This window comes from Trachemys scripta, chromosome 7, assembly GCF_013100865.1.
Source record: "Trachemys scripta elegans isolate TJP31775 chromosome 7, CAS_Tse_1.0, whole genome shotgun sequence".
NCBI classification, from domain to species: domain Eukaryota; kingdom Metazoa; phylum Chordata; order Testudines; family Emydidae; genus Trachemys; species Trachemys scripta.
The window spans coordinates 43432329-43460291 of record NC_048304.1 but is presented as its reverse complement, the minus strand read 5'-3'; the positions used below and the strand labels follow the sequence as shown (position 1 = coordinate 43460291).

General features: G+C 45.5%; 1 protein-coding gene across 1 annotated transcript in view; it reads right to left on the bottom strand.

The window, feature by feature from the left end:
- LOC117880047 (inter-alpha-trypsin inhibitor heavy chain H3-like) overlaps positions 1-27963 on the bottom strand; it is an 87698-nt gene that overhangs the window by 31862 nt on the left and 27873 nt on the right. The window contains 3 exon segments of the mRNA XM_034775721.1: positions 9548-9618; positions 12360-12524; positions 21396-21470. Of these exon segments, the coding sequence (XP_034631612.1) occupies positions 9548-9618; positions 12360-12524; positions 21396-21470 (311 nt within the window).

Below are 27963 nucleotides of genomic sequence, written 5' to 3'. Positions count from 1 at the left end.
TCATGGGCTAAAACCCACTTCATCGGATGCATGCAGTGGAATATACTGTAGGAAAATATATATACACAGAGAACATGAAAAAATGGGTGTTGCCAGACCAACTGTAATGAGGGTAATTAATTAAGGTGAGCTATTATCAACAGAAGAAAAAAAACTTTTCTGGTGATAATCAGGATGGCCCATTTCCAACCGTTGACAAGAAGGTGTGAATAGCAGAGGGGGAAAAATTAGCATGGGAAAACAGTTTTACTTTGTGTAATGACCTATCCATTCCCAGTCTTTATTCAAGCCTAATTTAATGGTGTCTACTTTGCAAATAAATTCCAATTCTGCAGTTTATCGTTGGAGTCTGTTTTTGAAGTTTTTTTGTTGGAGTATTGCAATTTGAGATCTGTAATTGAGAGACCAGCGAGGTTGAAGTGTTCTCCGACTGGTTTTTGAATGTTATAATTCTTGATATCTGATTTGTGTCCATTTATTCTTTTGCGTAGAGACTGTCCGGTTTGGCCAATGTACATGGTAGAGGGGCACTGATGGCACATGATGGCATATATCACATTGGTAGATGTGCAGGTGAACGAGCCTCTGATAGTGTGGCTGATGTGATTAGGTCCTATGATGGTGTCCCCTGAATAGATATGTGGACAGAGTTGGCAACTGGCTTTGTTGCAAGAATAGGTTCCTGGGTTAGTGTTTTTGTTGTGTGGTGTGTGGCTGCTGGTGAGTATTTGCTTCAGGTTGGGGGGCTGTCTATAAGCGAGGACTGGCCTGTCTCCCAAGATCTGTGACAGTGAGGGATCGTCCTTCAGGATAGGTTGTAGATCCTTGATGATGCGCTGAAGAGGTTTTATTTGGGGGCTGAAGGTGACAGCTAGTGGCGTTCTATTACTTTTTTGTTGGGCCTGCCTGGAGTAGGTGACTTCTGGGTATTCTTCTGGCTCTGTCAATCTGTTTCTTCACTTCAGCAGGTGGATACTGTAGTTTTAAGAATGCTTAATAGATCTTGTAGGTATTTGTCTCTGTCTGAGGGGTTGGAGCAAATGTGGTTGTATCTTAGAGCTTGGCTGTAGATAATGGATCATGTGGTGTGGTCTGGATAAAGCTGGAGGCATGTAGGTAAGTATAGAGGTCAGTAGGATTCCGGTATAGGGTGGTGTTTATGTGACCATCGCTTATTAGCACTGTAGTGTCCAGGAAGTGAATCTCTTGTGTGGACTGGTCCAGGCTGAGGTTGATGGTGGGATGGAAATTGTTGAAATCATGGTGGAATTTCTCAAGAGCTTCTTTTCCCTGGGTCCAGATGATGAAGATGTCATCAATGTAGCGTAAGTAGAGTAGGGGCATTAGGGGACAAGAGCTAAGGAAGCGTTCTAAGTCAACCATAAAAATGTTGGCATACTGTGGGGTCATGCGGGTACCCATAGCAGTGCCGCTGACTTGAAGGTATACATTGTCCCCAAATATGAAATAGTTGTGGGTGAGGACAAAGTCACAAAGTTCAGCCACCAGGTTTGCTGTGACATTACAGGGGATACTGTTCCTGATGGCTTGTAGTACATCTTTGTGTGGAATGTTGGTATAGAGGGCTTCTGCCATTTTGTTGTCTCCTCACCCAGTTTTGTGAGAGACCTTTGTAACTCTTCGCAGTCTGCTTTGGACTTAACTATCTTGAGTAGTTTTGTATCATCTGCAAATTTTGCCACCTCACTGTTTACTCCTTTTCCCAGATCATTTATGAATATACTGAAAAGGACTGGGGGACAGCACTATTTACCTCTCTCCATGCTGAAAACTGACCATTTATTTCTACTCTTTTTTCCTATATTTTAACCAGTTACTGGTCCATGAGAGGACGTTTCCTCTTGTCCCATTACAGTTTACTTTGTTTAAGAGCCTTTGGTGAGGAACCTTGTCAAAGGGTTTCTGAAAGTCTAAGTACACTATATCAACTGGATCACCCTTGTCCACATGCTTGTTAACACCCTCAAAGAATTCTAATAGATGTGTTTTTACATTGAAATAGCTGTCTTGATGTAGAAACTTAGTGGAGACAAGGCACAGGTCATTTTTACTTTGATGTAACTCATCAAGGTCAACCCCAGACAGGAAGATATAAGATTGACCTAGCTAGCTGAGGTCAGGTATATCCTTCCCCTCATCTGGGGTTGACCTCAACTACCTACACCAAGCTAAACACTACCTGTGCCATGTCTCCACTAGGATTTTTAAACCAAGATAGCTATCTCAAGTTACCTGTCTAATTGTAAATGCACACCTCTTTTTGCAATGACTATATAGATAACACAGAGATGCATGTGGTAGAAGACCTGAATAGGATAGAATACCAATTCCCAAAATGAGTTAGGCATGACAATAAAATGTCCAAAGCACAGAGAACAAAGTTTAAATCCAACCACTGAATGGCTGGAATGAGATTAAATTTGGTCTCTTGACACCATTTCACACAACCATACATCCAACAGTCAAATAATTGCCACGTGGTATTTAAAAGCATTCATCTTGTCAAATGGGCACTAAGATACTGTTGTGGGGTTCTCAGTATAAATGCCTATATTAGATTCAGCAGATCAATGCTAATCAAATATGTTATTCAATTTACACCTCCCTATGAGGCAGGAAAATATCAGTGGTGTGATGAGGCACAATTAATGTTTGTCAAGTTTGGCACTTTGCTGAAGTCCCCAGGTAAAAGGAAATGCAGAGTCAATTACAAAATTAATGCCATATCAGGGTGAATAAGAAAAATGGTTTCTTCTCTGAGTCATTGTTCACACAGATTCCACTCTTGGGTGTGCACATGTCCCATGCATGTGAAATCAGATTCTTTTTGGATAGCAATGTCCACTGGGGCAGCATCTGCACACTGGATAGTCTTTGCACCCCCCACCAGAGGGCATACAGGGCGGTGCAGGCCCAACTGTCCCTCCATTCCTTCTTACTGATCCTGGCAGCAAGACAGAAATCCTGTAGTGTTCACTTACTCTGACTACTATACGATCTTTTGTTTGGGTAGTTAATAGTGGTTAATAGTTAGTATAGTTATTAGTTTTTTGTTTATGCCCATTGGCAACACCCCTCATCCCCCTAAAATTTTAGAATAGGTTTGGGCATACCCTTGATGCTAGGACTCAGGACTCATAGGGATAGCCTCCTATTGTGAGGCTGCTATCCTGCTCAATGCTGGGCATTCTAGGTACTACTTCTGCCTTGGCCAAGGATACATCCCTGGAAAATGATCGATCTGCTGTTCCTTCTCCAAGAGAATGCAGCAAGAGAGGAAGACCCAGCTCAAGCCCTGTCTTGTACAGTGCTTGAGGGCCTCTTCAGAGCCTGAGGTGAAAGATCCCAAAAAGCCAGAATGGTCACTTTTGGCTAGTGCTCCTGTGAACTGCAGCTCTGCATCAAGCTGCCATGCTCATTCTTCATCAAACGGATCAAAACCCCTCCACTACTAAATCGGGCAGAGCAGTCAAGTCTTCCTTCACCTAGTCATCATTGGAAAGAAGTAGGCAGAGCATCACGCCCAGAGTGAGCATAGGTTAAGGTCATCCTTGCCAGTGACCAGCAAAATTAGAAAACAAAACACATCTCTGTCTCTTATGCCCCTCAGCCAAAAGGTGGCTCATGGCCCACATCAGGATCCTCTGATGCCTTAGCACCACTGGATGGTCAATGTATACTCATGGTACTGCCTGTGACCATGGTGTGCACTTCCCTAGTACCAACTCCTTGGCACCAATAACCTCGGCTAGTGTCCAAATGAACATTTTGAATTATCAGATGTTTCTGTCAAAATACAACTATATGTCCTGGGACAAGATATCACAATGCATAGAGCAGTTTCCTCAGGAACATAGGGAGAACTAAAGTCTCTAGTGTCTAAAAGAGGGTTAGTGGCCCAAACATCTCTGCAGGCTGCTTTAGATGTCTCTGATACAGTGCCACATACAACAGCCACTTCCATTGTGATACACGGGGCTTCACAGTTCCAATCTTCTGGAATACCTAAAGAGGTCCAAATGATAATCAGACCATTGGGTCCTGGAAATTACAAACAAGGGGTATTCTATCCAATTCCAGTCCCTTCCTTTCCCCGTCCTTCTTCAGGAACCCTCTCATGAGATACTGCTAAAATGAATACTGCAATTCAGAGCATTGGAATACATGAAATGCAGACGCAAGGGGTTCTACCCCCATCACTTTTTAATCCCAAATTAAAAGGGGGGCTGGTGTCCTACTCTAGACCTGAGACATCTCAATAGATTCAACTTTCATTTCAAGTTCAGGATGGTCATCTGGCCTCAATTATCCCCTCATTACATCTTCATGACTGGTTTTTGGCTCTCAAGCTTCAGGACACTTATTCCCAGCTGTCTGTATATCCAGAACACAGAAAATACTTAAGATTCATAGTGGGAGACTCTCTACGAATACAGGGTGCTGGTCTTTGGGCTCTTCATGGCACTGAGAGTATTCTCTAAGTCCCTCATCACAGCCAGCTTAAAACAACACAGCATTCAGGAAGACCCATGCCTGGATGAGTGGCTGATCTTAGGAAAATTTCCCCAGCTGGTGACCAACTGAGTTTGTGTGATTTTAGGATTCTTCACCACAATGAGATTCAAGATAAAAATAAACAATGAACCAAAAAAAACCCACAACACACTTTTGCCAACCCAAAGTAGAGAATAGGAGGTGTGTTAGATTTGAGGTCAGCAAGAGTTTATCTACTGCAGGTGAGGTACCAGACCATAGTGAATCTCATCAATCAGCAGGCTCACCCAGAGATGTCTGCAAGAGCATGCCTCAGGCAGCCTTTGAGTCACATGGCCTCCTGCATCTACATCACTCAGCATGCCAGAGTTCAACCATCTGCAAGGGTGGCTGAAATCCGTGTACTTACCCAGCAAGCACCAGATGGACATGAAGATGAAGGTCCTGCGAGAAGTGTTCTCCTCATCAGATTAGTGTAAAGACCTGCTTCACGTGTGCAGTGGAGCATCCTTTTCTGCACCTTTGCCTACCAAGATATTGATGATGGATGCCTCCACATTCAAATGGGAGCTCATCTGGAGCACCTTCAAACACAAGGCCTCTGGTCCCCCCAGAAAACTCATATTCACATAAATATCCTGGCATTCAGAGCCATATACCTCGCATGCACAGCATTTCTACTTTTGCTTCAGGGATCCAGCTGATAATGGGGAACACCCACAGCCATACATTATGTCAACAGACAGGGATGATCATAATCATCTTTGCTTCCTCACACTGTCTGTAGTCTTTGCAGATAGGGTTAAGGGTCCCACCATTTCCACCCAGTTTGTCTAAATGGGTATCTAACTGTATTAGATCCTATGATTAGATCGCTAGGTTAGATCCACCCAGGTAAGCTAGAGCTCGTTCAATTTCCAAGATCCACCCTCCTTCCTTGCTTATACAGACTCGATCAACAATAGGATTCCATGTTGGCAAAAGAGCGGAGGAATGGCTGAATCTGCTCTGGCCTTTTATGCCCTGGGGTGAGGATGCGAGGATATCCAGGACACAAGGGCAGCCCCAGTGGACATTGGTAGCCAAAAATAATCCGATTTCACATACATGTGGTGCTTGCACATCAGAAGTGGAATCTGTGTGGACAACACCTCTCAAAGAACCACGGTAAGTAACTGCTTTTTTGATATCAAATATAGGCTTCTCAAATTACTCCTATGAAACACAGGAACACACTTTTCCTATGGGACTGGAAGTGAATAACGATGCTATAAGGGTGTACACACTGATCTGAGTCTTACTTGACTAGACCTCAGCATTCGGTAACCCTTCTTCTTACTGCCAAATATTGACTGTAAATATGGGGTGATTCTGGCTCCTTTTCCTACCTCCAAGGGCCCTGCAGATTTTTTCCAAACCAACAGGCTGTACTAGGCCTGGAGGCCCCCTGCTGGAGACCTTGTGGTCCTACCACACCCTGCCCCAGAAAAGGGAAGTTGAGTCCTCCAAGCTGCCTAGAGTGGCTGCATGGGACACAGCCAGTCAGAAAGAGGTTGCTGGGAAGCAGCCAATCGGGGCCAAGCAGGCGCATATAAAAGGAGCTGCAGGGCGCTATGTTCAGTCTGTGTGTAGGGACCAGGGGAGCAAGGAAAGTGTTCCTGGCCGGTTGTTGGGACTCAAAAAAGGTAAGGGCCATGGGGAAGTGGCCCAGGGAAATGTAGTTAATTAAAGAGATGTGGCACATGGGTGCTACGTATAGTATCCCTAGATTGGGACCCAGAGTAGTGGGTGGGCTTGGATCCCTTCCAAACAGTCACTGGGAAAGTGGCTAAGCCCTGAGCAAGGGAGTTTAAACTGGCCCAGAGAACTGCTATATCTGGAACTGGGTTACCCCTGAAAAGGCGCCGAACTGAGACTGACTCAGCGGGAGAGCTGGGGTCCATGAACTGAGTTCAAGAGGAGTGGCTCAGCTGGAGAGCTGGGGTCACTGAGGACTCAAGGGAAGGCAGAGGGATGGACTAGCACTCTAGGAAGGAAGCCCTGGGGCGTTAGTCCATCCCAGAGCAGGAATCTTTGTCAGGTAGCCAGAACCCAACTGAGGGTACCATGATGGAACCTGTTGGACTGTTAAGGGACTGAGCCCATGGAGGGCTGCAGGATATTACTGAGGACAGCGAGATTGTCCTGGCTGGACCATATACCCCAGAAGGGGTTTGGTTTGTTTAACATATGGACTGTGTGTGACTTGGCCAGAGGGCTGAGTCACCAAAGACCCATCTGACGAACGCAGCAGCCAATGGGGTGCACCGTGAGTGGAGAAACTGAGGGAAAAAACTGCAGGCATGTGTAACACTGACAGACCCCGGTTGTCGCCGGGCAGGATTGAAGCGGGGACCTCTGGAGCTTAGTACATGAGCTTCTACAGCATGAGCTAAAAGCAACCTGGCTGTTAGCTAAGGCTGTACAGCAGACTGTTTTTTTTTTCTTTTTTCTTTTCTCTTTCTCTCGCTCTAGACGGGACAGAACACCACACCCAAGAAGTGTGTGGGTTACACATGCGCACACTTGACCAGGTGGTGCTCGCATTAAGTGAGTGGACTCTGCTACACACGCATTGACAACACCTTCAACTTCAGGGTTTGGAAAACCAGTACACTTTTATTCAACCTGATTAAACATAACAAACATCACAAGAGCATTCGGTAACCCTTCTTCTTACTGCCAAAGGAAAAGCCTCATCTGATCAGAGCTTGGTAGTGCTTCTCTTCCTGACCACAAACTGGCTCCTCACCCCCATCTGTGATCCTGCTCCCTCTCTCCTCAAAAGCCAGCCAATGACCCTTCTGATTAAAACCCCTCAGCATTTCAAGTGGGGGAGCTTCCATCAAAGAATCCAAACCTCCATCTCTGTGCACCCAACTCAGGGGTGAAAGTAAAATTCAAGACTTACCGGTATGGGGGCCGGCTCCGGCTCCTAGAAGGGGCGGGGCCTCGGGCGGAAGGGGCAGGAATGGGGGGGGTCAGCATCCCCCAGCCAGTCCATCCATGCTGCCTGGCCCGTGCCGCCCGAGGCTCCAGCGGCGCTTTAAAGGGCCCGGGAGCAGCAGCCGGAGCCCCAGGCCCTCATAAATCACCGGGCCCTGGGGCAGCTGCTTCTTTTGCCCCCACTCCCCATTAGGGCTCCGGGGGGGCAAAAAGGGCAACGATGTTAAAGCGCTGCCGCGGCAAAGGACCCCGCTTAAAGCCACGGCGTATGGGCCGGTAGTGGCGGCCACTTTTCACCGGTACACCATAACGGACCGGACCGGCTTACTTTCACATCTGACCCAACTACATATGTTCTTTTTGGTCTTTGTTCCACAACATACCCCATCATACAATTTTGTTTAACACTTCTCCTAGAACAGCAGCTCAGATCAAAAAATTCCAAGTTAACATCATCTGTTCTCCACAATAATAAATTTGGAAGTATGTGCAACAGTAATTGTTTCTCTCCCTCACACACACACTGAGGGTGGGCATGGGGGATACAAAATCAAGACAGATCAAAGAAACAGATAATAATCTTTTTAAAAAATGCATGATTATTTTTGGCCAATCTCATGATTTTGTGTGGTCTGACTCATAATCTTTGATCTTTAGGCTGGTAATGTTATAGTGTGGGCCATCCTCAATCCCCTCTCTTTCCCTATTGGCTTTGCAGAGGCAGAGTCATGCAGAGATCTCAAATATTAATTTCTTGAATAATTTCCTATCTCAGCCCTTGCAGAAGCCAGTTTCAAAATTTACCCAGAGGCAAAGCTTTGTAGTATTAGGGGATTGTTAGGGAGGCAAATGTTAGGACTTAATTTTCAGAACTAATACAAGTTATCAACTCTAAAATACAGGACATGTGTGAGGGTTTTGTTTTAAATTAACAAGATTGTTCCAAATCCTCCTCAAAATGGGACCTGGGTTCAATCCTGAATGTGGGGAGGCTACAACGTTCCATAATGCAATGACCTGACAGCTGACTGGGTGAGGGTGAACAAAGCCACAGTGCACCAATGATCCAGGACTGGACTGTCGCATAGGATTATTGGGAAATTTCTTGGTGGGCCCTGTCACTCAATGACTGTGTCTGTCTTTAAAATTCTCCTCTGTATATTGAAGGAGAGTCCTAGTTTTTAAAATCATATAGAACCATAAGTCCCTCCCTTCTCTTCCTCCTGTAGGGGACTTGCTGGGAAGCAACAGTAGCTGCTCTGCATTCATGACGCCAGCACCTCACATTACCCCAGAATGCACTGTGGGAGCTGGAGCCAGAGCATGAAGCTGCTTGAGCCGTATGCAGAATGGATCTTTGCAGCAGCCTGAGGAGGGTGGTGGTGAAGCGCTGCCTGTCTCTCCACTGAGTCCTGATGGGGAATTTGAAGAGTCTGGCAGGTGGCTGGGTTCAGGAAGCTCCCTGCAGCAGGGTGAGAAGCCTGTGATGGCTCCCTCAGACCTGGTGAAGCAGTGAAGAGTTTCAAGTAGCCCAGAACGTGGCCATGAAGAGGAGCCTTCAGTGGCTATGGGGAGAATAGAAATGGGATTTGGTCACAGTGGGTGAGTTTTGTGGGGGAACATTGTATTGGTTTTGGTCTCTGGGGTGTGCAGCAGAGGGGCAGGAAATGTTGAATTGGTTTTGGTCGTTGGGAGTGAGGTATTTGTTTTTTCTTTTAGTGGTGGGAGGCAGTTGAATTGATTTTGGTTGCTGGAAATGAGATTTTTTGGCATAGGGTGTGTGTTTAATTTGTGTTCACTGGGCTGCAGTAAAGAGAGAGAGAGAGGAGTGGATTTGGCTTATGGGGTGCATTTACTGGGGATGATGGATTTATTTGGTAACCCTGGTTCCTCTTCTCATGCAGTGATTCAAAATTCGCACCTCTCACCAGGCCTCAGACTGCTTTGCTGATAGTCCAGCTCAACCAGTATATTGCAATGCTACACAGTTGTAGTGCAATGGAAAAATGGAGGGTGAGAACAGCTTCCAAAGCTCATGCATTCTTACAGGTTCAGCACCATCATGTTGAGAGAGAGAGAGAAAGAGAGCACATAATGGAGAAGGCAGATTCTTCTGGACTAGAAAGAAAACAGAGAAACACCAGAGAAAGTAGTAAAATTAGTTATTTTATTATATTCAGTGATGTGCCAACAGCAGTACAAAACAGAAGACAGTCCTTAATCTGGGAAGTTCACAGTAGAATCAGGATGTATAACCTTTCAGTTGATGATATTGCAGTTGATTATATAAGGTCTCATAGTAGAGATTTTTCCTGATGGACATGCAGGAAGGGTACAACATCTCACAGGAGATGTTTCCAATAGATGAAACTATAGCTGATTGTTGGTGGTTTTATAGGAGATGTTTCCCATGGATATCTGCCAAATATGTGGTCTCCTAGGAGTTGTTTCTTAGAGATGAGGCTGGAACCAGATGGCGTTTCCAGATGTTTCTTTCTAGCTTGATGATTATTCCATTTTGGACAAACATGGAACCTAAAAAAGCAGCCCAACATTTCCAGTTTAGTTTTCCATATTCTCTTCTGAGAACTTGTAAAAACTCATTCTTCCAGCAATCATAGGAGATATTGACATATCCTTCAGAATATCAAGTAAATTCATATGCTCATATCATTGGAACTAGGGAAAATGTGTAGGGAGGATGTGGGAGATGTTCTCTGGGTGAAGGAAATTTAGTTTTAATTTACTAAACTAGAAGAAAGGAGAAGGTGGTGAGCAAAAGGAGAGAGTTTTTTGAAACCCATCTTACTCTTGCCTGTGAGGTGGGAAGCAGCTATTCTAATATCAGTACAGGTGTTCTTTCCCCAATCAGTACAGCTGGGGATTAGGAAATTCAGCCTTTGTCAGTGGTTCTGCACATGCAAAAAAAGGAAATGAATGTGCAATATTCTAGAACTCTGTTTGGTGGAACTCTTGCAACTTGGCACTGTTTAATATTTCTTTGAAACTATGAAATACAAGGGGCAGTGTGAGGAAAACATATAATCTACCTTGTTCATTGACCATTTGCAGGATTTAGCCAACATCTACTTGTGCCCTGAGCCTGGCTGCCACAGGGCCGCCCGGGAGGGGGTGGGCAAGTGGGGCAATTTGCCCCAGGCCCCGCAGGGGCCCCCACGAGAGTTTTTCGGGGGCCCTGGAGTGGGGTCCTTCACTCACTCCGGGGACCCTGGAAAACTATCGCGGGGCCCGGGCCCCCTGAGCTTCTTCCGCTCTGGGTCTTTGGCGGCAATTCAGTGGCGGGGAGGTCCTTCCGCTCCGGGACCTGCCGCCAAAGTGCTGGGTCTTTGGCGGCAATTCGGCGGCAGGGGCCCCCCGCCGCTGAAGACCCCAGGCCCACTGAATCCTCTGGGCAGCCCAGGGCTGCCAGCTGACATCTTTATCAGATAGGACACCGTATGCTGAAAATACTGCAGCATGAGATTTAACATCAGTTAATACCACACTATTAAAGAGGTGTGTGTGTGTGTGTGTTTGATTAGGTAACTCACCTCCATTACAAAACTTGTAATGATCACAGGGCAATCTGTACAGGTGGTTGGCAAGGAGGAGGTAAACACTCACAATGTGTTTATTGCATAAGAGAGTAGAGCTAAATATGACGTGGGTGCCAGAGGATTGGCTACTTACTGCAGTGTGATTATTGAGAACCATAATGAAAGTCCAAAACTTATTTAAGAGCTGACATGTTTTTACTTTTCACTTCTCTCCTCTTCCTCCTCCTTCTCTTGCCTCATTCTTCCTTTGGGGGAACCCATAGGCCCAGTGTGAGTTCAGGGGGTTCACAGTTCCCCTCCACCCTCCCTGATCTTTGGGCAGAAGTTCACACACAATGCTATAATCTCCCACAGCAGAGATACCCGAGATACTAATTGAAAGGTTCAGATTAAACAGATGTTGCTTTGATACTAACATTTATGTTGGAATTGCCCCAGGTAGTTGCTGGGTTCTCCTCTCCTCATCATTGTAGCCAGTAATGCCGCTTCTTGAGGGTGCATGAGAGAGAGCACAGATAGACTTCAGGTTCCCCCAAATGTATCTCTTCGGTGCACACTCCTGCAGGGGGCAATAAGCCCAGGGTCATTCTCTTTGATGTGTTTCTACCTACAGGCTTTGCCTTTGTGCCAGGGAAGGAGTTTTTCCCTTCTCACCTAATGCTCTGGCACCAACCTTGTATTTAATGATAGAATAGATGGGCAGCAAACAGGGTATTCATGCAACTGAAATACAGGACAGTCCTGTCGAATTATCTGAGGCTGCATCCTAAGATTATGGTCTTGGGGTCCTTATTATCCTGACCTCACACTAGTAACTGCACCAAAGCTTTCTTGCAGCTCATATGCTGCATTGCTAGACATTATGGGAGCTTCTACAGTTGTAGCCATATCTCTGTGATGGATAATCCGAATCCCTGTCTTCTGGGAGGGACGAAACCTCTGATCAGTGTCTTGCTGGAGACTCTAAACCTCTTCCCAGTGTTCACTGGGGGAGAATAAACCTCTCTTGAATGATCTGTTGTGTATGGGGGTAGAAACATCTCTCTCACCATGGACAGAATAAAGCTCCAGGAACTTAACTTGTTTTCATTCTTAGCATGTTAATAGAGATGACGTAGATCCTTGTTGCAATATGTTGTTCAGTTGCAGCACCTGCAGTTTCCAAATACAGTATAAGGGACTGGAATAATACTCTTTCCTGCTGAACCCTGAACTCACTTAACTTTCGTTTTCAGCTCTGAGTTTTGGTTAGGTTTAACTACTTATGAGCTCTAAATAAGGATTCCTAATCTTTGTCCTCACTAGTTTTGTACTACTAGGATGCCTGGGTTTGGAGATATAGGACAAGTATTTTTTCGTTTGTGTTGTTTCCTGATTGCCGTTGATGAAGGTTCTGGATTCTATCACTGGTGTCTTCTCTGCTACAAGGGAACTAGAAGAAAGGCAGATTCGCCGTTTGGAACTGAGCTGTTCAATAAAAGGAACAGATATACTGCTACCAATCTGACAGTGTAAATACGTTTAAGGGATGAGGAGAACTTGTCTGAATACTCACTGCGGGGAAGATGGTCAGTTGTGATTCAGGAAAGCCCCACTCCAGAATATGAGGTTGGTCTGGGTAAAATAAGGATCTTCAGCTGCCAGTGATGGTTCAATGGCTCATGGTGGAGAGCTCAGCCTTAAAGGAAAAAGAGTTGAAACATCAGCCACTGAAGAACTATCCCCCTTTTCACACTTTGCCAATCTGTATTTGACTTATATCTGTCTCAATGTTCCTTCTTTCCCTAAGAAAAAGCGTCTTCCTTGACTCTTTGCTGTGGTTGAGGAGGCAGGAATAGCAAACAAAGAACTATAGGGAGGGGAATAATGGGCTTTACATTTTTCACCAGTTCATTGTCTGCAGAGATTGTAGAGTCTCCAAGCAGGAATCTTGCCTCCATCTAGGGTGACCAGACAGAAAGCGTGAAAAATCAGGACAGGGGGTGGGGGGTAATAGAAGCCTATATAAGAAAAAGACCCACAAATCGGGACTGTCCCTATAAAATCGGGACATCTAGTCACCCTACCTCCATCCTTCTTGTTAAAGCACCGTTGGAACTATATAATGAGGGGAAAAGTAAGACAGTTCTCACTAATTATACATGTTAAGATGTGGAGTCATTGCTGGAGCTATTTAGTGGTCAGACAGTGCCCAAGGTGAGAGAGAGAAGGTGGAGCCTGGAATGAGAGAACTGTCCTGCATTTTCAGGAAGGTGGCAGCACTATTCCTTACGTGCATTCGAGTCCTTACAGAGCTTCTTCCACAAACCATCCTTAATGTATGCACAAGCTAGTATTAAAGAGAACTTGAATACTCACTGAAGAGGGAAAGGGGATTATGATTTCATGGCCAGGCCAAACTTTATGGGGCCAATGATTAAATGTGAGCATCAGAGCTGTCATACAATGTACAATGAGTCCTAAAATCAGAAAAACAAATACAAATATTAGCAGCTGAACAATTTTCACTTCCTCTTGTCCCCAATGTGCCATAATGGTCCCTGTTAATGCGCAGCTAAATCCATCTCTGCAATTACAATCTCTTTAAATCCCCACTCCATGCCTTGGACTTTTAATAAAATCCAGAGAACAAAGCCTTTCAGTCCTGGGTGAGGCAGTAGAAAGAAGAAAACTAATTGTGGGGAGGGGAGCCACGAAAACCTTTGTATCCAAATATTTGTTTGTATCACTCCCTGGGACAGAGTTATCATGATCTATCCAAACAAGTAGTGGAAAATAAATATCTTACTACGAATCCCAAAATTATCAGAGGATATGTCTATAGTGCAATTTAGACACCTGTGGCTGTGGCTTGCACCAGCTGACTCAGGCTCATGGAGCTCAGGCTAAGGGGCTGTTTAATTGCATTGTAGACATTCGGGCTCAGATTAGAATTTAGGCCATACAAAGTCAGAGGGTCTCTGAGCTTGGACTGCAGCCTAAGTACATATGTCTATGCTGCTATTAGTCAGCCCCTTATTCTGAGCCTCACAAGCCCGAATCAGCGGGCATAGGCCATCCACTGGTTTCATTGTGCACATAGCCAGAGTGGCAGATTCCAGGCCCTGGGATTCTGAATAATAAGCAACAGGGCAACTCTGACTTCCAGCTAAAACTCCTCTGCCATAGCAGTGATTGAATCTTTGAATCATGCATCCGATGAAGTGGGTTTTAGCCCACGAAAGCTTATGCTCAAATAAATTTGTTAGTTTCTAAGGTGCCAAAAGTACTCCTCGTTCTTTGTGCAAAAAAATGTTATTTAGACATTTCTCCTCCATTGAAGTGCAGTGATATAGGAGAATATGACACTCACTAACTAAATAGTAGCAAGGTGAAGTCAGGAGGTTGGGAAAGGTCTATTTGTATTGCAAGACAATGTTAATATGAGAAGGAATGGTTGGAGCTGGTTGTTGGTCAGAAAGAGCCCAGTGGGAGAGAGAATTTGGTTCTTCCTTACAGTGACTGCAGAGAATCTTGTCTTGTGTTTATCTTTTTGGAATGGTGGCAACTGGATTGCATGTTTGTTCCCAAATCTCTACACAGACGTATCCCCACACCTCCTCAGTATACACACAGAGAAAGAAGTGAAGGAATCCCAATACTAACTCTGAGGCAGCAGGTGCACTCTGTTCGAGGAAAGCTTAATAAAGAATGAAGAGCTGAGCCTCTGGGAGTACAGGGGCAGGCAAAAGAGGATCACCAGTTAAATTGGCCCATGATGGAGCACTCATCCTAAAATATGAATTGAAAGAAACATTAGCATCAGTAGAGCCATTCTCTCCTGTGGCTCCTGTCTCCCTATAGGCCATAATCCACATTAACACCCTATGATCCCACCTTCCAGGAAGATCAATGTTAATCCAACTTCCTTCCATCATATATTAAAATCTCTCTTGTTTCATCAGCATAAATTTCAAACCAGGTTGGGGAACAGGGCTTCTGCTGTTGCCCTTGGTCCTTAAGGGAGAAAACGCCATCTGATCAGGGATGAGACATGACATTACTCAGAGGCAAGGGATCGTCTCCTTACAAGTGATTATTGGGGTCTTCAGAGGAGCTGGCAGTTCCCCCTTCCCAACACCGGACAGTAGAAATGCCTTTATAAAGACACTATCATCATAGTAGTTGTTGTCCTTACCCTGAGCCTGCCCTACAGTCTGCAGTGAAATACAGACAGTGAAGCTGTCATCACACTCGGGAGGCTAAGGACTTTTCCCAGGTGATTATCACCTCATTACTGACACAGGACAGGAATTTATCCAGCAATGATGTAATTTCTGCAGCATGGCATGGTAGTGTCACGTTATTGATTTGAACCGGGACCATATAAAACATGGTTGCAACCAAAGTCCTGTCGTGGCACCAAATCTTGTATAAAGGGGGTCAAATGAGGTGTCTAAGACAAGGTTAGGGTTTGCTGGTTATGATTATGCTGTCTATATGTGTGTATCAATTTTGTAGTTGAAGTTATGAATATTGGCTCTATACTGTCTGTATTTCAAACTTATGCTATGCTTCTGGGAGACATCCGAGACAAGTTGGTGTTAGCTCTCTTGGCAGCCAAGTTGAGCACTGACTAGAGCTCAGTGCCCCAGTAGCTGTGCTTGGGCCAGGTGATGTCGTAATGAAAGATGTAGCAGAATTGCCATGACAAGCAGGTGATAACTTCCAAAAAGGGAATATACTGGGTCTTACGTATGTGTGCATCCCTGCTTGGTCTGCCCAAGTGTTTGTGATTATCTTGTCCTCCCTATCTCAGAAAGAGAATAAAAGCCCAAACATTAAGGAGAGCTGAGGGTGATTCTTCTTTAGCTCAAGTGACAGGCCTATTTTTTTGGAATTTATGATCCTGAGAGCTTAGCACAGGAAACAGAAAACACCTGGTTTCTGTTGTGTCTATCTGCATTAAGACTCAGAAGCAGTAATTTATCACATATGGAACAATAGTTAACTCTAGAAAAGTTTAGAAGGGGAGATTGAGAATCAGGAGGGCTGTGTTCCCTTTGTAGTTATGCCACTGATTGTCTGTGAACTTGCTTATGTTACTTAACAACGCTGCTCCAGTGGTAGAATGGGGATAATATTTTAACCATCTAGTCTTTTAGCTAAAGCACTGTGGTTTTCATCACCAGGGTACATTGGTGGAGGGGAGACAAATAATTTTGTTCTATGGAGGTGTATTTGGGGCAGAATTATATTGATTTTGATCACCAGGGATAAGTTGCGGAGATGGGGAGAGTTGAATTTCCTTTTGTGAGTGGGGTAAGTTTTTGGGAGGGAGATGAATGTGTTTGTGTTTTCTGGAGTGATGGGGGGGGGGTGAATTAGTTTTGCTTCTCTGGGTGACAAATTGGGTGTGGTTGCTGGGGATGGGAAGAGGAGTTTAATTGTTTTCGGTCACTGCATAGGACGGAAGAGGGTTGAACTGTTTTGTTCCCTGGGAGTCCATTGAAGGGGGAGTTGAATTGATTTTGGTCACTGAGTGATATTAAGGGGGTGCTGACTCTCTGAGTTGCCTGGGCATGATGGTGGTGTGAAGAATTGAATTGTTTTTTGTAACAGGCCATGATTTTAAGGAGAGATAGTGGCACTGTTTTTTTGTTACCCCGGAATGTTGGCTGGGGAGTTGAACTGGGTTTTGTCAGTGGGGTGTGCTGGGTGAAGGGGAAAACTGCTTTGGGTTTGGCTATTGCTGTAAGGGAAGTTGAATTGGTTTGGGTTGGTTACTGGGGTGCTTTCATGGGTGGGGTAAAGGAGATTGAGGGGGTGGTAATTATGACAGTGAAGCTCATTCCTTCCCCTTTCTCTCGGCCAGCATTTCCTTCTTTTTTTTTTTTTTTTTTGCCTCCATGTCTCCATATTTCCCCTCCAAAGTCTTTTTTTTTTTTTTTAAACCCAAAGGAGAGTGATGGACAGAGTAGCACATCCCCTCACTAGTGTGTTTACCAATTAGGCCTAATTTCTGACAACCAAATTTAGTTTATTAATTTCCAGTCCCACACTGCTGTTCTTTACCAGGCAGGGATTTTAACACAGCCTTTGAATTATTTCAGCAGGCCCTTTTGTTTCAACTAATTCAGCCTTTATCTCTGTCATGCTGTCAGGAGTGGCTCACAAGCATTAGTGTCAACCTCAGGCAAAAAGAACAGGAGTACTTGTGGCACCTTAGAGACTAACAAATTTATTAGAGCATAAGCTTTCATGGACTACAGCCCACTAAAGCTTATGCTCTAATAAATTTGTTAGTCTCTAAGGTGCCACAAGTACTCCTGTTCTTTTTGTGGATACAGACTAACATGGCTGCTACTCTGAAACCTCAGGCAGACTGAGCTAAGCTAGTAGAGAGTTGCTAAGAGGCTTGTGGAGCTGAGCTGCAGAGGGGGCTACTAGCTGGCTTAGGGAGCTAAGGTAGAAGCCCGAGGCCAGTACTGAAGCCTCTGCCAACTCTCACTTTTTTTTGTGAGCAACAGGGTTTTGGCTGGGGTGGAGCCCAGTCTGGAGATGATGCTAGAAGCTCCAGCCCTCTGGCTGGCTGCCTGCCCGACTTGCCTGCCTCCTAGAACAGAGCAACCAGTCAGAGCTGCTGTAGGAATAGCTCTCTCAGGACTCATTTGCCTGTGAATATCGGGTGATCCTGGCTGCTTAGCCTACCTAACTATCTGAAGGCCCTCCGGGTCTTTTTCAAACCCACTAATTGACAACACCTTTGATGTCTGTGTTTAAAAAACCACTAAGATTTTATTCATCCAGATTAAACATGCAGAATTTTCTAAGGTTAATTTCTTGAGAACTTTCCTATCTCAGCCCTTGCAGAAGCCAGTTTCAAAGGTTACCCAGAGGTGAAAGTCTGTGGTATTAGGGGATAGTGTTGCACAGATGGAAGGAGACAAAGGAACATTAGACCATTAGCAAAAGATTTTCGAAGGAGGCTGTGATGAGGGCCACTCACCTTAGCGCTCCTACCAGTCGGGTATGTCTGCATCTGCACTCTCTCTCTACTTGGGCTGCTTATGGTGACCCCTGCTGGCAGTTAAATTTTTTCCGGCAGATTTTACTGTCTCAGCCCTCCGGGCGACTCACGCACAATCTGTATGTGAACACACACAAAACAGACCCCTTCCAGGGTGCAAGGTTCAACAGGGCCTATCACACTCAGTACTGTGATTGCCATATTTGAGGTCAGGAAGGAATTTCCCTCCAGGTCAGATGGGCAGAGACCTAAGTTCCCTCTAAGCTGCGTGGCCGCCTATTAAGTGCTGCGCAGATGCCCACTGCACCTCCCATAGTCCCTCTTGGGTTTCCCGGATTCCTTGCAGCAGGGATTCCCGTCTCCCTCATGGGTCATCTGCCCCCTTCCGCTGGGGCGCTGATGTCAGGGCCCAAGCAGAGATGGCATAAGCACCTTCCGCAAAGAACATCTCCGTGTATCGGGGATCTATCATCCCTCAACAGTGGAACAACTTGCCCAGTCTCCATAGTTCCCTTTGTATCGGGGTGGACTGCACGTGCTCACTTTCTCCACCATATGTAGTAAGGCCGCTGACTCTCCAGCCCGGCGCCTCCTGCTGGTCGTCCAGAAATTAGCTGTCTTAGCCCTGGAGCGTCCTCTATGGGCTGGTGTCTTGCACTCTGTTGCCTACCCCTCTGCAGTCCCTTTATCTGCACCATGTATAGGCCCCACGTCCCTCCTGGACCACGTTGCCCCTTACCTTGGGGTGCTGCCCCTCACTCAGCGAACCCCATATGTGCCCTCGCTGTCCACAGGCCCAACATGTCCGTCCCCTCTTGGGTTTCTTCACCCAATGGGCCTTCCCAGGGTCTTGTCCCTTCCCCTGTTCTGGGTGAGGCTCCTGGCCCTCAACCCAGTAGGGACAGTCCCCTCTCAAATGTCCCCACCTCCCACAGGCGGAGGTGGAGCTGCAAAAAGCCCAAAAGGAGAAGGAAGACCTGGCCTTGAAGTTGAAAGAAAGTGAAGAGAAGCGATGAGTGGCCACTTCAGACTGCAGTTTGATCATGAGTAAAGGGGCTAGATGAAGACTGGCAGTGGATCACTGAGGTGGGGTGGGCTCAGGGGAGTGGGGTTCCCTGAGTGAGAGGCAGCACCCAAAGGTAAGGGGCATCCTGGTCCGGGAGGAACATGGGGCCTATATGTGATGGAGATAAAGGGACTGCATAGGGGTAGGCAACAGAGGGTGAGACACCAGCCTATAAAGGGTACTCCAGAGCTGAGAGAGCTAATTCCCGGACAACCAGCAGGAGGTGCCACAGCAGTGAGTCAGTGGCCTTACTACAAGGACCTATCAGAGTACTCTGGGAAATAAACAAGAAAATCATGGAAATGTACACACAGTAATGCAGTTTTCACTACATTAATAAAGAACTTTCAAATTGGCTATTTAAACCTTATATAATGCTAACTACCTACCAGATTAACTGTTAGAGTGTAAAATGGTCATTTACTAACAGAGCTTTCCATGATTCTGAAACAGCATGTTGTACATTGCCAGGTTGTCATCTTTGAGCATCTGTCATCTCGCAAAATAACTTTGTAAGATGAAAATTATCTCTTGCAGTCCACACCGTTATTGGGCAGCGATAAACACCTCAAAGCTATTATGGCCAGACTTGGAAAACGATCATTTAAGTTGCCCCAAAATTCCTGAATGTCAAGTTCCACTTCATTTCAAAACTGCACTGCTGTAGCTACAAAACTGTTTTTGCCAACTCACTGTCTTCAAACATGGGAATAGACTCAAATACATTTAGTAATACAAGGTCAAGAAGTTTGGCCTGATTGGGATCAAACACTCGGCAGGGTTTAAGAAAACTGGCAGCGGGTTGACAAAACTGTTCAGAACCAGTCATGTAGGCTTCAATTTTACACTCTTAGCTGACAGGTGGTCAGTCATGCCACTGAAGGACTTTGACCAACTGGCAAGATAAGTCAAGTCATTGAGCACCTTACGTGATCTGTTTTTTCATAAGCTGTGAGAGTTGCCATTATTCTTGGTGCAAATGCTTCAATTGCTGCAATATTTTCTTTTATTTCCATTGATTTACTTAGTGATCACATCTGCAGCAGATGAACTATAGCTTCGCTCACACTCTTAAAAAAAATCCTGCAGGTGGCTGGTATGAAAATGGACAGCTTCCTTTGACCAGCTGATGGGTGTGGGGAGGGGAGCTCCTGGTGCTGTGGGGCCATCCTCTGACTAGCTAATGGGCGGCAGGGGGGGCTTCTATTGCCGCAGGGCCATCCTTCGACGAGCTGATCGGCGGGGGGGAGAGCTCCTGGTGCTGCAGGGCTGTTCTCCAACCAACTAATGGGGGGGGGCGGGGGGGGGTCTCCTGGTGCCACAGGGGCCATCCTCTCACTAGCTAATGGGTGGGTGGATGGGGTCCTGGTGCTGTGGGACCATCCTCTGTCCAGCTGATGGGCAGGGGGGCTCCTGCAGTGATGCTGTCTGAGGGCCAGCTGCTTTTACAGCCCTGGGGGCTCTTGTTTAGAGGACTGCTGCACTCCTGGACTGACAGCTGCTCCAGCCCTGCCAGGGTGGAAGAAGTCACGGAATTCATGACTTCCGTGACCTCCATGGCCAACTCGTATCCTTAGTTATAGCCCCTCCTCTGCTAGCTTTCAATGGTCCCTCAGCCCCTCCTGGTCTCTCTTAAGTGTTGTCTCTGTTCTGATATGGAGCAGTACCCTCAGGGCTTCTTCCCTGGAGACTCTTCACTCTGTAGTGAGCCTTACTGACCCCAGCTCTCCAGATGAGCCACTAGTTCAATTCAATCCCCTCCTGGAGGTTAACATAGTTCAATTAAATGTTGACCCTCTTTGGGGTCTTTTGTCCCCTTCTCTGGGCTTGGTTAAGCTCCCCTGTCTGCACCCTCCCACTACTCCGGGTCCCAGCCCAAGGACACTATAAGTAGCAACCATCTGCTGTTTCCCTTTAACTGCTTGCTGGTGCGTTTACCTGGGCCACTTCCCTTCTCAGCCCCATTTTCTTTCTTGCTTGTCTGGCTTCAGCCAACAAGTGATCTGTCAAGCCCTACAGTTGGCCAGGTGTACAGTTCTTGCTCCCTGGTTTCAGCCAGCAAACTGCTCTGTCCAGGTACTGCAACTGTTGAAAACAGCCAGGAGCACCACCTCTGCTCCTCTGGCTCCAGCCAGAAACTGAATCTGTTCTGTCTAGCAGCTCCTTTTATATGAAACTGCTGGGCTCTGATTGGATCCTCCCTGTAGCCTCTCTCTGATTGGCTGCTTCCCCATAGCCTCTCTAGGCAACCTGGAGGACTCACCTCAACTGCTTTTTCTTGGGATGGGGTTTGGTAGGGTTGTGAGGCCTCCAACAGGGCTTCCAGGCCTGGTAAAACCTGTCATAGAGGCAAATTTATGTAGTTAATTTTCAGAACAGATACTAGCTACCAACTCTAAAAAACTGAAAGTGTGTGGAGGTTTTGTTTTAAATTTACAAGATTGTTCCAAATCCGCCTTATAATGGGATCTGGGTACAATCCTGGATGTGAGAGAGGCTACAACACTCCATAAAGCAATGAACTGACAGCTGACTGGGTGAGGGTGAAACTGTGACTTAAAAGTCGCAGAGCACCATTAATCCAGGACCAGATACAGAGAAATCTCCTGGGGAGCCCCTGCCAGCCAATGCCTTTCTCTGTTTTTAAAATTCTCCTCTGTATATTGGAGAGGCCTGTTTCTTTACATCTCAAGAACTGTAGGCCCCTCCATTCTCTCCATCCTGCAGGGGATGTGCTGGGAAGCAATAGTTGTTCATGATGCCAGTACCTCAGATTGCTCCAGAATGCACTGCGGGAACTGGAGCCAGAGAGCAAAGCTGCCTGAGCCCTGTGCAGAGTGGATCCTCACAGCAGCCTTGGGGCAGTGGTGGTGGTGAAGGGCTGCCCCTCTCTCCCCTGAGCCCTGATGGGGAATTTGAAGAGCCTGTCAGGTGGCTGAGCTCAGGATGCTCCTGCAGCAGTAGCTGTCTCCTGGTTTGCAGGGAGGGTGGCTGACAAGTGTGTGATGGCTTCCTCACACCTGGTGGAACAGTGAAGAGTAGCAAGTAGCCCAGGATGTGGCCATGAACATGAGCCTCCAAATAGCTACAGGAAAACTAAAAGTGGGTTTTGTCACAGAGGGTGAGTTTTTGGCATTGCATTGGTTTTGGTCTCTGGGGTATGCTGAGGAGGGAGAGGAAATACTGAATTGGTATTGGTCCCTGGGAGTGAGGGTTTTTTTTTTTCTTTTGGGGTAGGAGGCAGTTGAATTGGTTTTGATTGCTGGGAAGGAGATTTGGGGGGGGGGGCGTAGGATATGTGTTTATGTGACTCTATATGGAATATGGGAGACACTTTAGGATATCATGAATACAAATATTGTAAAATGGCAATAAGTGTGAGGTCTCTGCAAAAAATGTTATAATTTGCCCAGTATGGTAATCTTGTTTATATGTTTGTATCACCTTTGTATTATGAGTTATAGATATGTAGGGTATGTCTGTATTTCAAACTTGTGCTGTGTGTCTGGGTGACACTCCCAGACAGATTGACATTAGCACTGCCTAGCCTGCTTGATGCCCCGTCAAGGGACATCAGCTATACAATTGACCCATTTAGAGAAGGCAGGGGATACACCCTATGACTCAGCAAGGCATGCAGGGATATGCCTATGGATAGGGGTATGGAATGGTTTCCATATGAGGAGAGATTAATAAGACTGAGACTTTTCAGCTTGGAAAAGAGACAACTAAGGGGGGATATGATTGAGTTTTATAAAATCATGACTGGTGTGGAGAAAGTAAATAAGGAAGTGTTGTTGTTTACTCCTTCTCATAACACAAGAAGTAGGGATCACCAAATTAAATTATTAGGCAGCACGTTTAAAACAAACAAAAGGAAGTATTTTTTTCACACAGTGCACAGTCAGTCTGTGGAACTCTTTGCCAGAGAATGTTGTGAAGGTCAAGACTATAATAGGATTAAAAAAAGAACTGGATAGGACCATCAATGGCTATTAGCCAGGATGGGCAGGGATGGTGCCCTACCTAGCTCCTGTTTGTGTGAAGCTGGAAATGGGCCACAGGGGATAGATCACTTGATGATTACCTGTTCTGTTCATACCCTCTGAAGCACCTGGCATTGGCCACTGTCAGAAGACAGGATACTGGGCTAGATGGACTTTTGGTCTGGCCCAGTACGGCCGTTAATATGTTCTCTCTGTACTGGACCTAGGTGCTGATTGGGAGTCAGAGAATGCAATAAAGAGGGCAGTGTGATTTCTTTTTTGCTTCTTGATAACCAGTGTGAGGGATCAGTTTGTGACCAGTTGGGGAGTTTAACTTCAGTGTTACCCACCAGTCTTGGGAGTATCTTCTCTCCCTTTTGTAGCAAGGCCTGACCTGGGCATTTCCAGTGCGGGATGCCCTAGGCAAACCGGGTCACATTGGCGTAATCAACAGGATACATGGAACCAGATCATTTGGGTTTTGGATCAGAACCCCATGCTATTCTAAATTTGAAATTTGATACTGAATGTTAAAGGTTAAAGTCAGTCAGAATGAGTGATCCACAATCATAACTGCAAACCCTGGAAGATTTGTGTTCACAAAGGACTTTATCCTTTAAGAAGAAAGCCACTGATTGAGAACTGAAAAACCTGCTAAAGAACTTTGACCAGAAAGAGGGTAACCAAATATACCCCAACACTGCCACCTTTTATGTAAATGCTATTACTGTGAGCTCAGGAGGAGGTAATCCCATAAATGGTGCCAATCTTATGTATCGGGGTGGTAATAGGAAATTCCTAAAGAACGTAAAAATCAATGGTAAAAGTTGTTTAGGGCAAGTTACAGCTTCTAACGTCACTCTAGTTAAAGCAGATTTTGACAGAGAAGATGATTACTTACCAGATAAGAGTGTGAATATTGTAATCCTCTATGAGTTTACTGTGTGTCTTTAGTCAGAATCCACCTTGAATGGCATGGTATTAAACATGAAGTTATAGTAGGTGTAAGGAAGTTATTTTGCCTACAGATCTTTTGATTGGGAATGATATGAAAGCTATGTTTTATCAGGGTAATGTCATAACCCAACCCCAGAAAAAGTATGAATGTGAATCCTCTGTATTATCTGTATCTAACACGGAGATTTGTGAAGGGGTGTGTGTGTATATGACTAGGTTGAAGAGCTAACTGAGGAAGGAAAGAGAAGATTTTTGGTGGGTGATGGATTGTTGGCAAGTAAAGTTTGTAAAAGCGAACCTGAACAAGGTAAAAGTAATTTGCTTGAAGTAGCTCAGTATGATGAGCTCCTGTTTGTGAAAAACACGAGCTTATCCGTGGGAGAATATGTCTCCAGTTGTTTGTCTGTTGGGAGTGTCAACCTGCCTGTTAAGGAAGCTGCCCCAGTCTCCCAGTGTTTGTCTGTAAACAGCCATGAGTGCTGGGATAAGGGAGAGAAAGGCAAATAAAGTTTAGATTAGCCTAGGCAGCCTTGTGAGCTGATGGCTTTGTCTGATCAGCAGTTTGGGAAGGCAAGGTTAGTGGAACATGAGTATCCCTATACCTTGCCTATTACGAGTGTGGACAATTGTGACAGTGAAGGAAATGTTCCTGTGTCTGTTAGGGGTAATGCCTTGCCCATGGAGGGAGCTACGCCTATCTGCAAGCAGTTGTCTGTGAACAGCCATGTGTGCTGGGACAAGGGAAAGTAAATCTCAAATTGTTTGCCTGTTTAAAAATAGGAGTATGCATCCTGAAGGAGAATATATCTCCAGTCCAGCAGTGCAAGTAGGGCAGTATGGTCCAGTACGTTATACCAGCAAGATATTTATAGCTGGTACGGTGTACTGGAAAGAGGAGGAGCAGAAAGGTGCATCCACTCATGCATTCTCACAGGTTCAGTACCATCTTGTTGAGAGAGAGCAAATAATGGAGAAGGCAGATTCCCCCCTAGTGTGGAGAGACAGAGGAAAAAACAAATAAAGTAATAAAATGAAATATTTTATTTTATTCAATGATGTGCTAAGTGCAGTACAAATTAGGAGACGGTCCTTAATCCCAGGAAGTTGACAGTAGAACAAACATGTATAACTTTTCAGTAGATGATATTGCAGTCGATTATATGAAGTCTCACAGGAGAGCTTTCTACTGATGGAAATATAGCTCAATGGTACAAGAGATGTTTCCAATAGATGAAGCTATGGCTGATTGTACGTGGTCTTATAGGAGATGTTTCCCATGGATATTTGCCAAATAGGAGGTCTCCTAGGAGTTGTTTCCTAGAGATGAGGCTGGAACCTGATGGCATGTGGTCTTGTGGATGCCTTTCCAGATGTTTGTTTCCAGCCTGATAAATATTCCATTTTGGACAAACATGGAATCTAAAAAGCAACCCAAAACTTCCAGTTATTTTTCCATATTCTCTTTGACACTTTATAAGCTCTCTCTTCTTTCAGCAAACAGAGGCGATATTGACATATCATTTAGAATATCAAGTACATCATTATGCTCATATGAGCAACCCTGGGACTGGGGAAAATGTGCAGGGAGGATGTGGGAGATGTCTGTGTGATGGAGGCTGAGAGGTTAATCGCTGTGGCAGATTGCAGGCACTACTATGATGGGTCTCACGCTTTCTCTTCTTGCCGGGGGGGAGGGGAGCAGGGGATTCAGGGTGCCGTTTCTTGCCCCTGAACCAGGATATTAACTGCCCCACTAGTGTCCTAGAGGAGGGGAGTGGAGAGGGAGGGACCCGGGCCCACCCTCTACTCTGGGTCCTAGCCCAGCGTCCCTAGGGATATTGGTAAACCACTTGAATTAGCAGTTCCTTCCCCTGGGCTACTTCCCTCTCCTGCCCTTCAGCTTGTGGGGGCTTCCTGCCCTCCCTCTCCACAAGCCAGGTGTCCCTTTACCTAGGGTCTTGGTCTTCTAAGCCCACTGCAGCACTTCTCTAAACTTTCCTCTGCTTCCCTCTAAACTGCTCTCTGCTCCAACTCCTTCCACTGTCTGATTGAAGCAGGGGTCTTTTATCAGGTGACTGACTTCAGGTGCTCTAATTGGCTTCAGGTGCTCTAATTAATCTATAGCAAACTTTCTTCCCTCTACAGGGAATAAGGCTCCCTTCTAACCCTCTACTGCTGCTCTCTGGCCATGCTGTATCACATCACTAAAACAGAAGAAAGGACTAGGTGGTGAGCAAAAGAAGAGAGTTTTGTGAAACTGATCTTACTCTTACCTGTGAGCTGGGAAGCAGCTGTTCTAACATCAGCACAGGTGTTCTTTCCCCAATCAGTACAGCTGGTGATGAGAAAATTTAGCCGTTGTCAGTGGTTCTGAACATACCAAAAAAGGAAAGGAATGTACAATATTCTAGGTTTCAGAGTAACAGCCGTGTTAGTCTGTATCCGCAAAAAGAAGAACAGGAGTACTTGTGGCACCTTAGAGACTAACAAATTTATTAGAGCATAAGCTTTGGGCTGTAGTCCACGAAAGCTTATGCTCTAATAAATTTGTTAGTCTCTAAGGTGCCGCAAGTACTCCTGTTCTTCTTTTTACAATATTCTAGAACTCTGTTTGGTGGAACTCTTGCAACTTGGCACTGTTTAATATTTCTTTGAAATTATGGAATACAAGGGGCAGTGTGAGGAAAACATATAACATACCTTGGGTGTTCAGTGACCATTTGCAGGATTTAGCCAGCCTGTACCCTGAGCCTGGTTGCCAGCTGACACCTTTATCAGATAGGACACCCTATGCTGACAATGCTGCAGTGTGAGATTTAACATCAATCAAAGGCACCCAGTTGAAGTGGGATGTGTATATTTTGACCAGGTGGTTTATCTCCATTATAAATCTTGTAATGATCATAGGGCAATCTGTACAGGTGGTTATTATATAAGAGAGTGGAGCTCAACAAGATGTGAGTGCCAGAGGATTGTCTACTTACTGCAGTGTGGTTATTGAGAACCATAATGGAAGTCCAAACTCATTTAAGAGTTGACATGTTTTTACTTTTCACTTCTCTCCTCCTCCTCCTGATCTCTCTTGCCTCATCTTCCTTTGGGGACACCCATAGGCCCCATGTGAGTTCAGAGGATTCAGTTTCCCTCCACCCTCTCTGATCTTTGGGCAGAAGTTCACAGACAATGCTATAATCTCCCACAGCAGAGATACTAGTTGAAAGGTTCAGACTAAACAGATGTTGCTTTGATACTAACGTTTATGTTGGAATTGCCTCAGGTAGTTGCTGAGTCTTCCTCTCCTCATCATTATGGCCAGCAATGTCTCCCCTTGAGGGTGCAAGAGAGAGAGCACAGATATATATTTGGGGGCACCTGAAGTCTCTCTTTGGTGCACGCACCCGCAGGGGACAATAAACGCAGGGTCAGTCTGTTTGATGTGTTTCTACTTCCAGGCTCTGCCTTTGTCCCTTCTGAACTAACACTGTAGCATCAATTTTGTATTTAATGATACAATAAGTAGGCAGCAAATAGGGTATTCATGCACCTGAAGTACAGGACACTTATCTGAGACTGCATCCTAAGGTTATGGTCTTGGGGTCCTAATTGTCCTGACTTCACACTAGTAACTGCACTGAAGCTTTCTTGCAGCTCATACACAGCATTGCTAGACATTGTGGGAACTTCAACAGTTGTGGCCATATCTCTGTGATGGGAAATCATCTCTTGAATGATCTGTTGCGTATGGGGGTAGAAACATAGATTCATAGATTCTAGGACTGGAAGGGACCTCAAGAGGTCATCGAGTCCAGTCCCCTGCCCTCATGGCAGGACCAAATACTGTCTAGATCATCCCTGATAGACATTTATCTAACCTACTCTTAAATATCT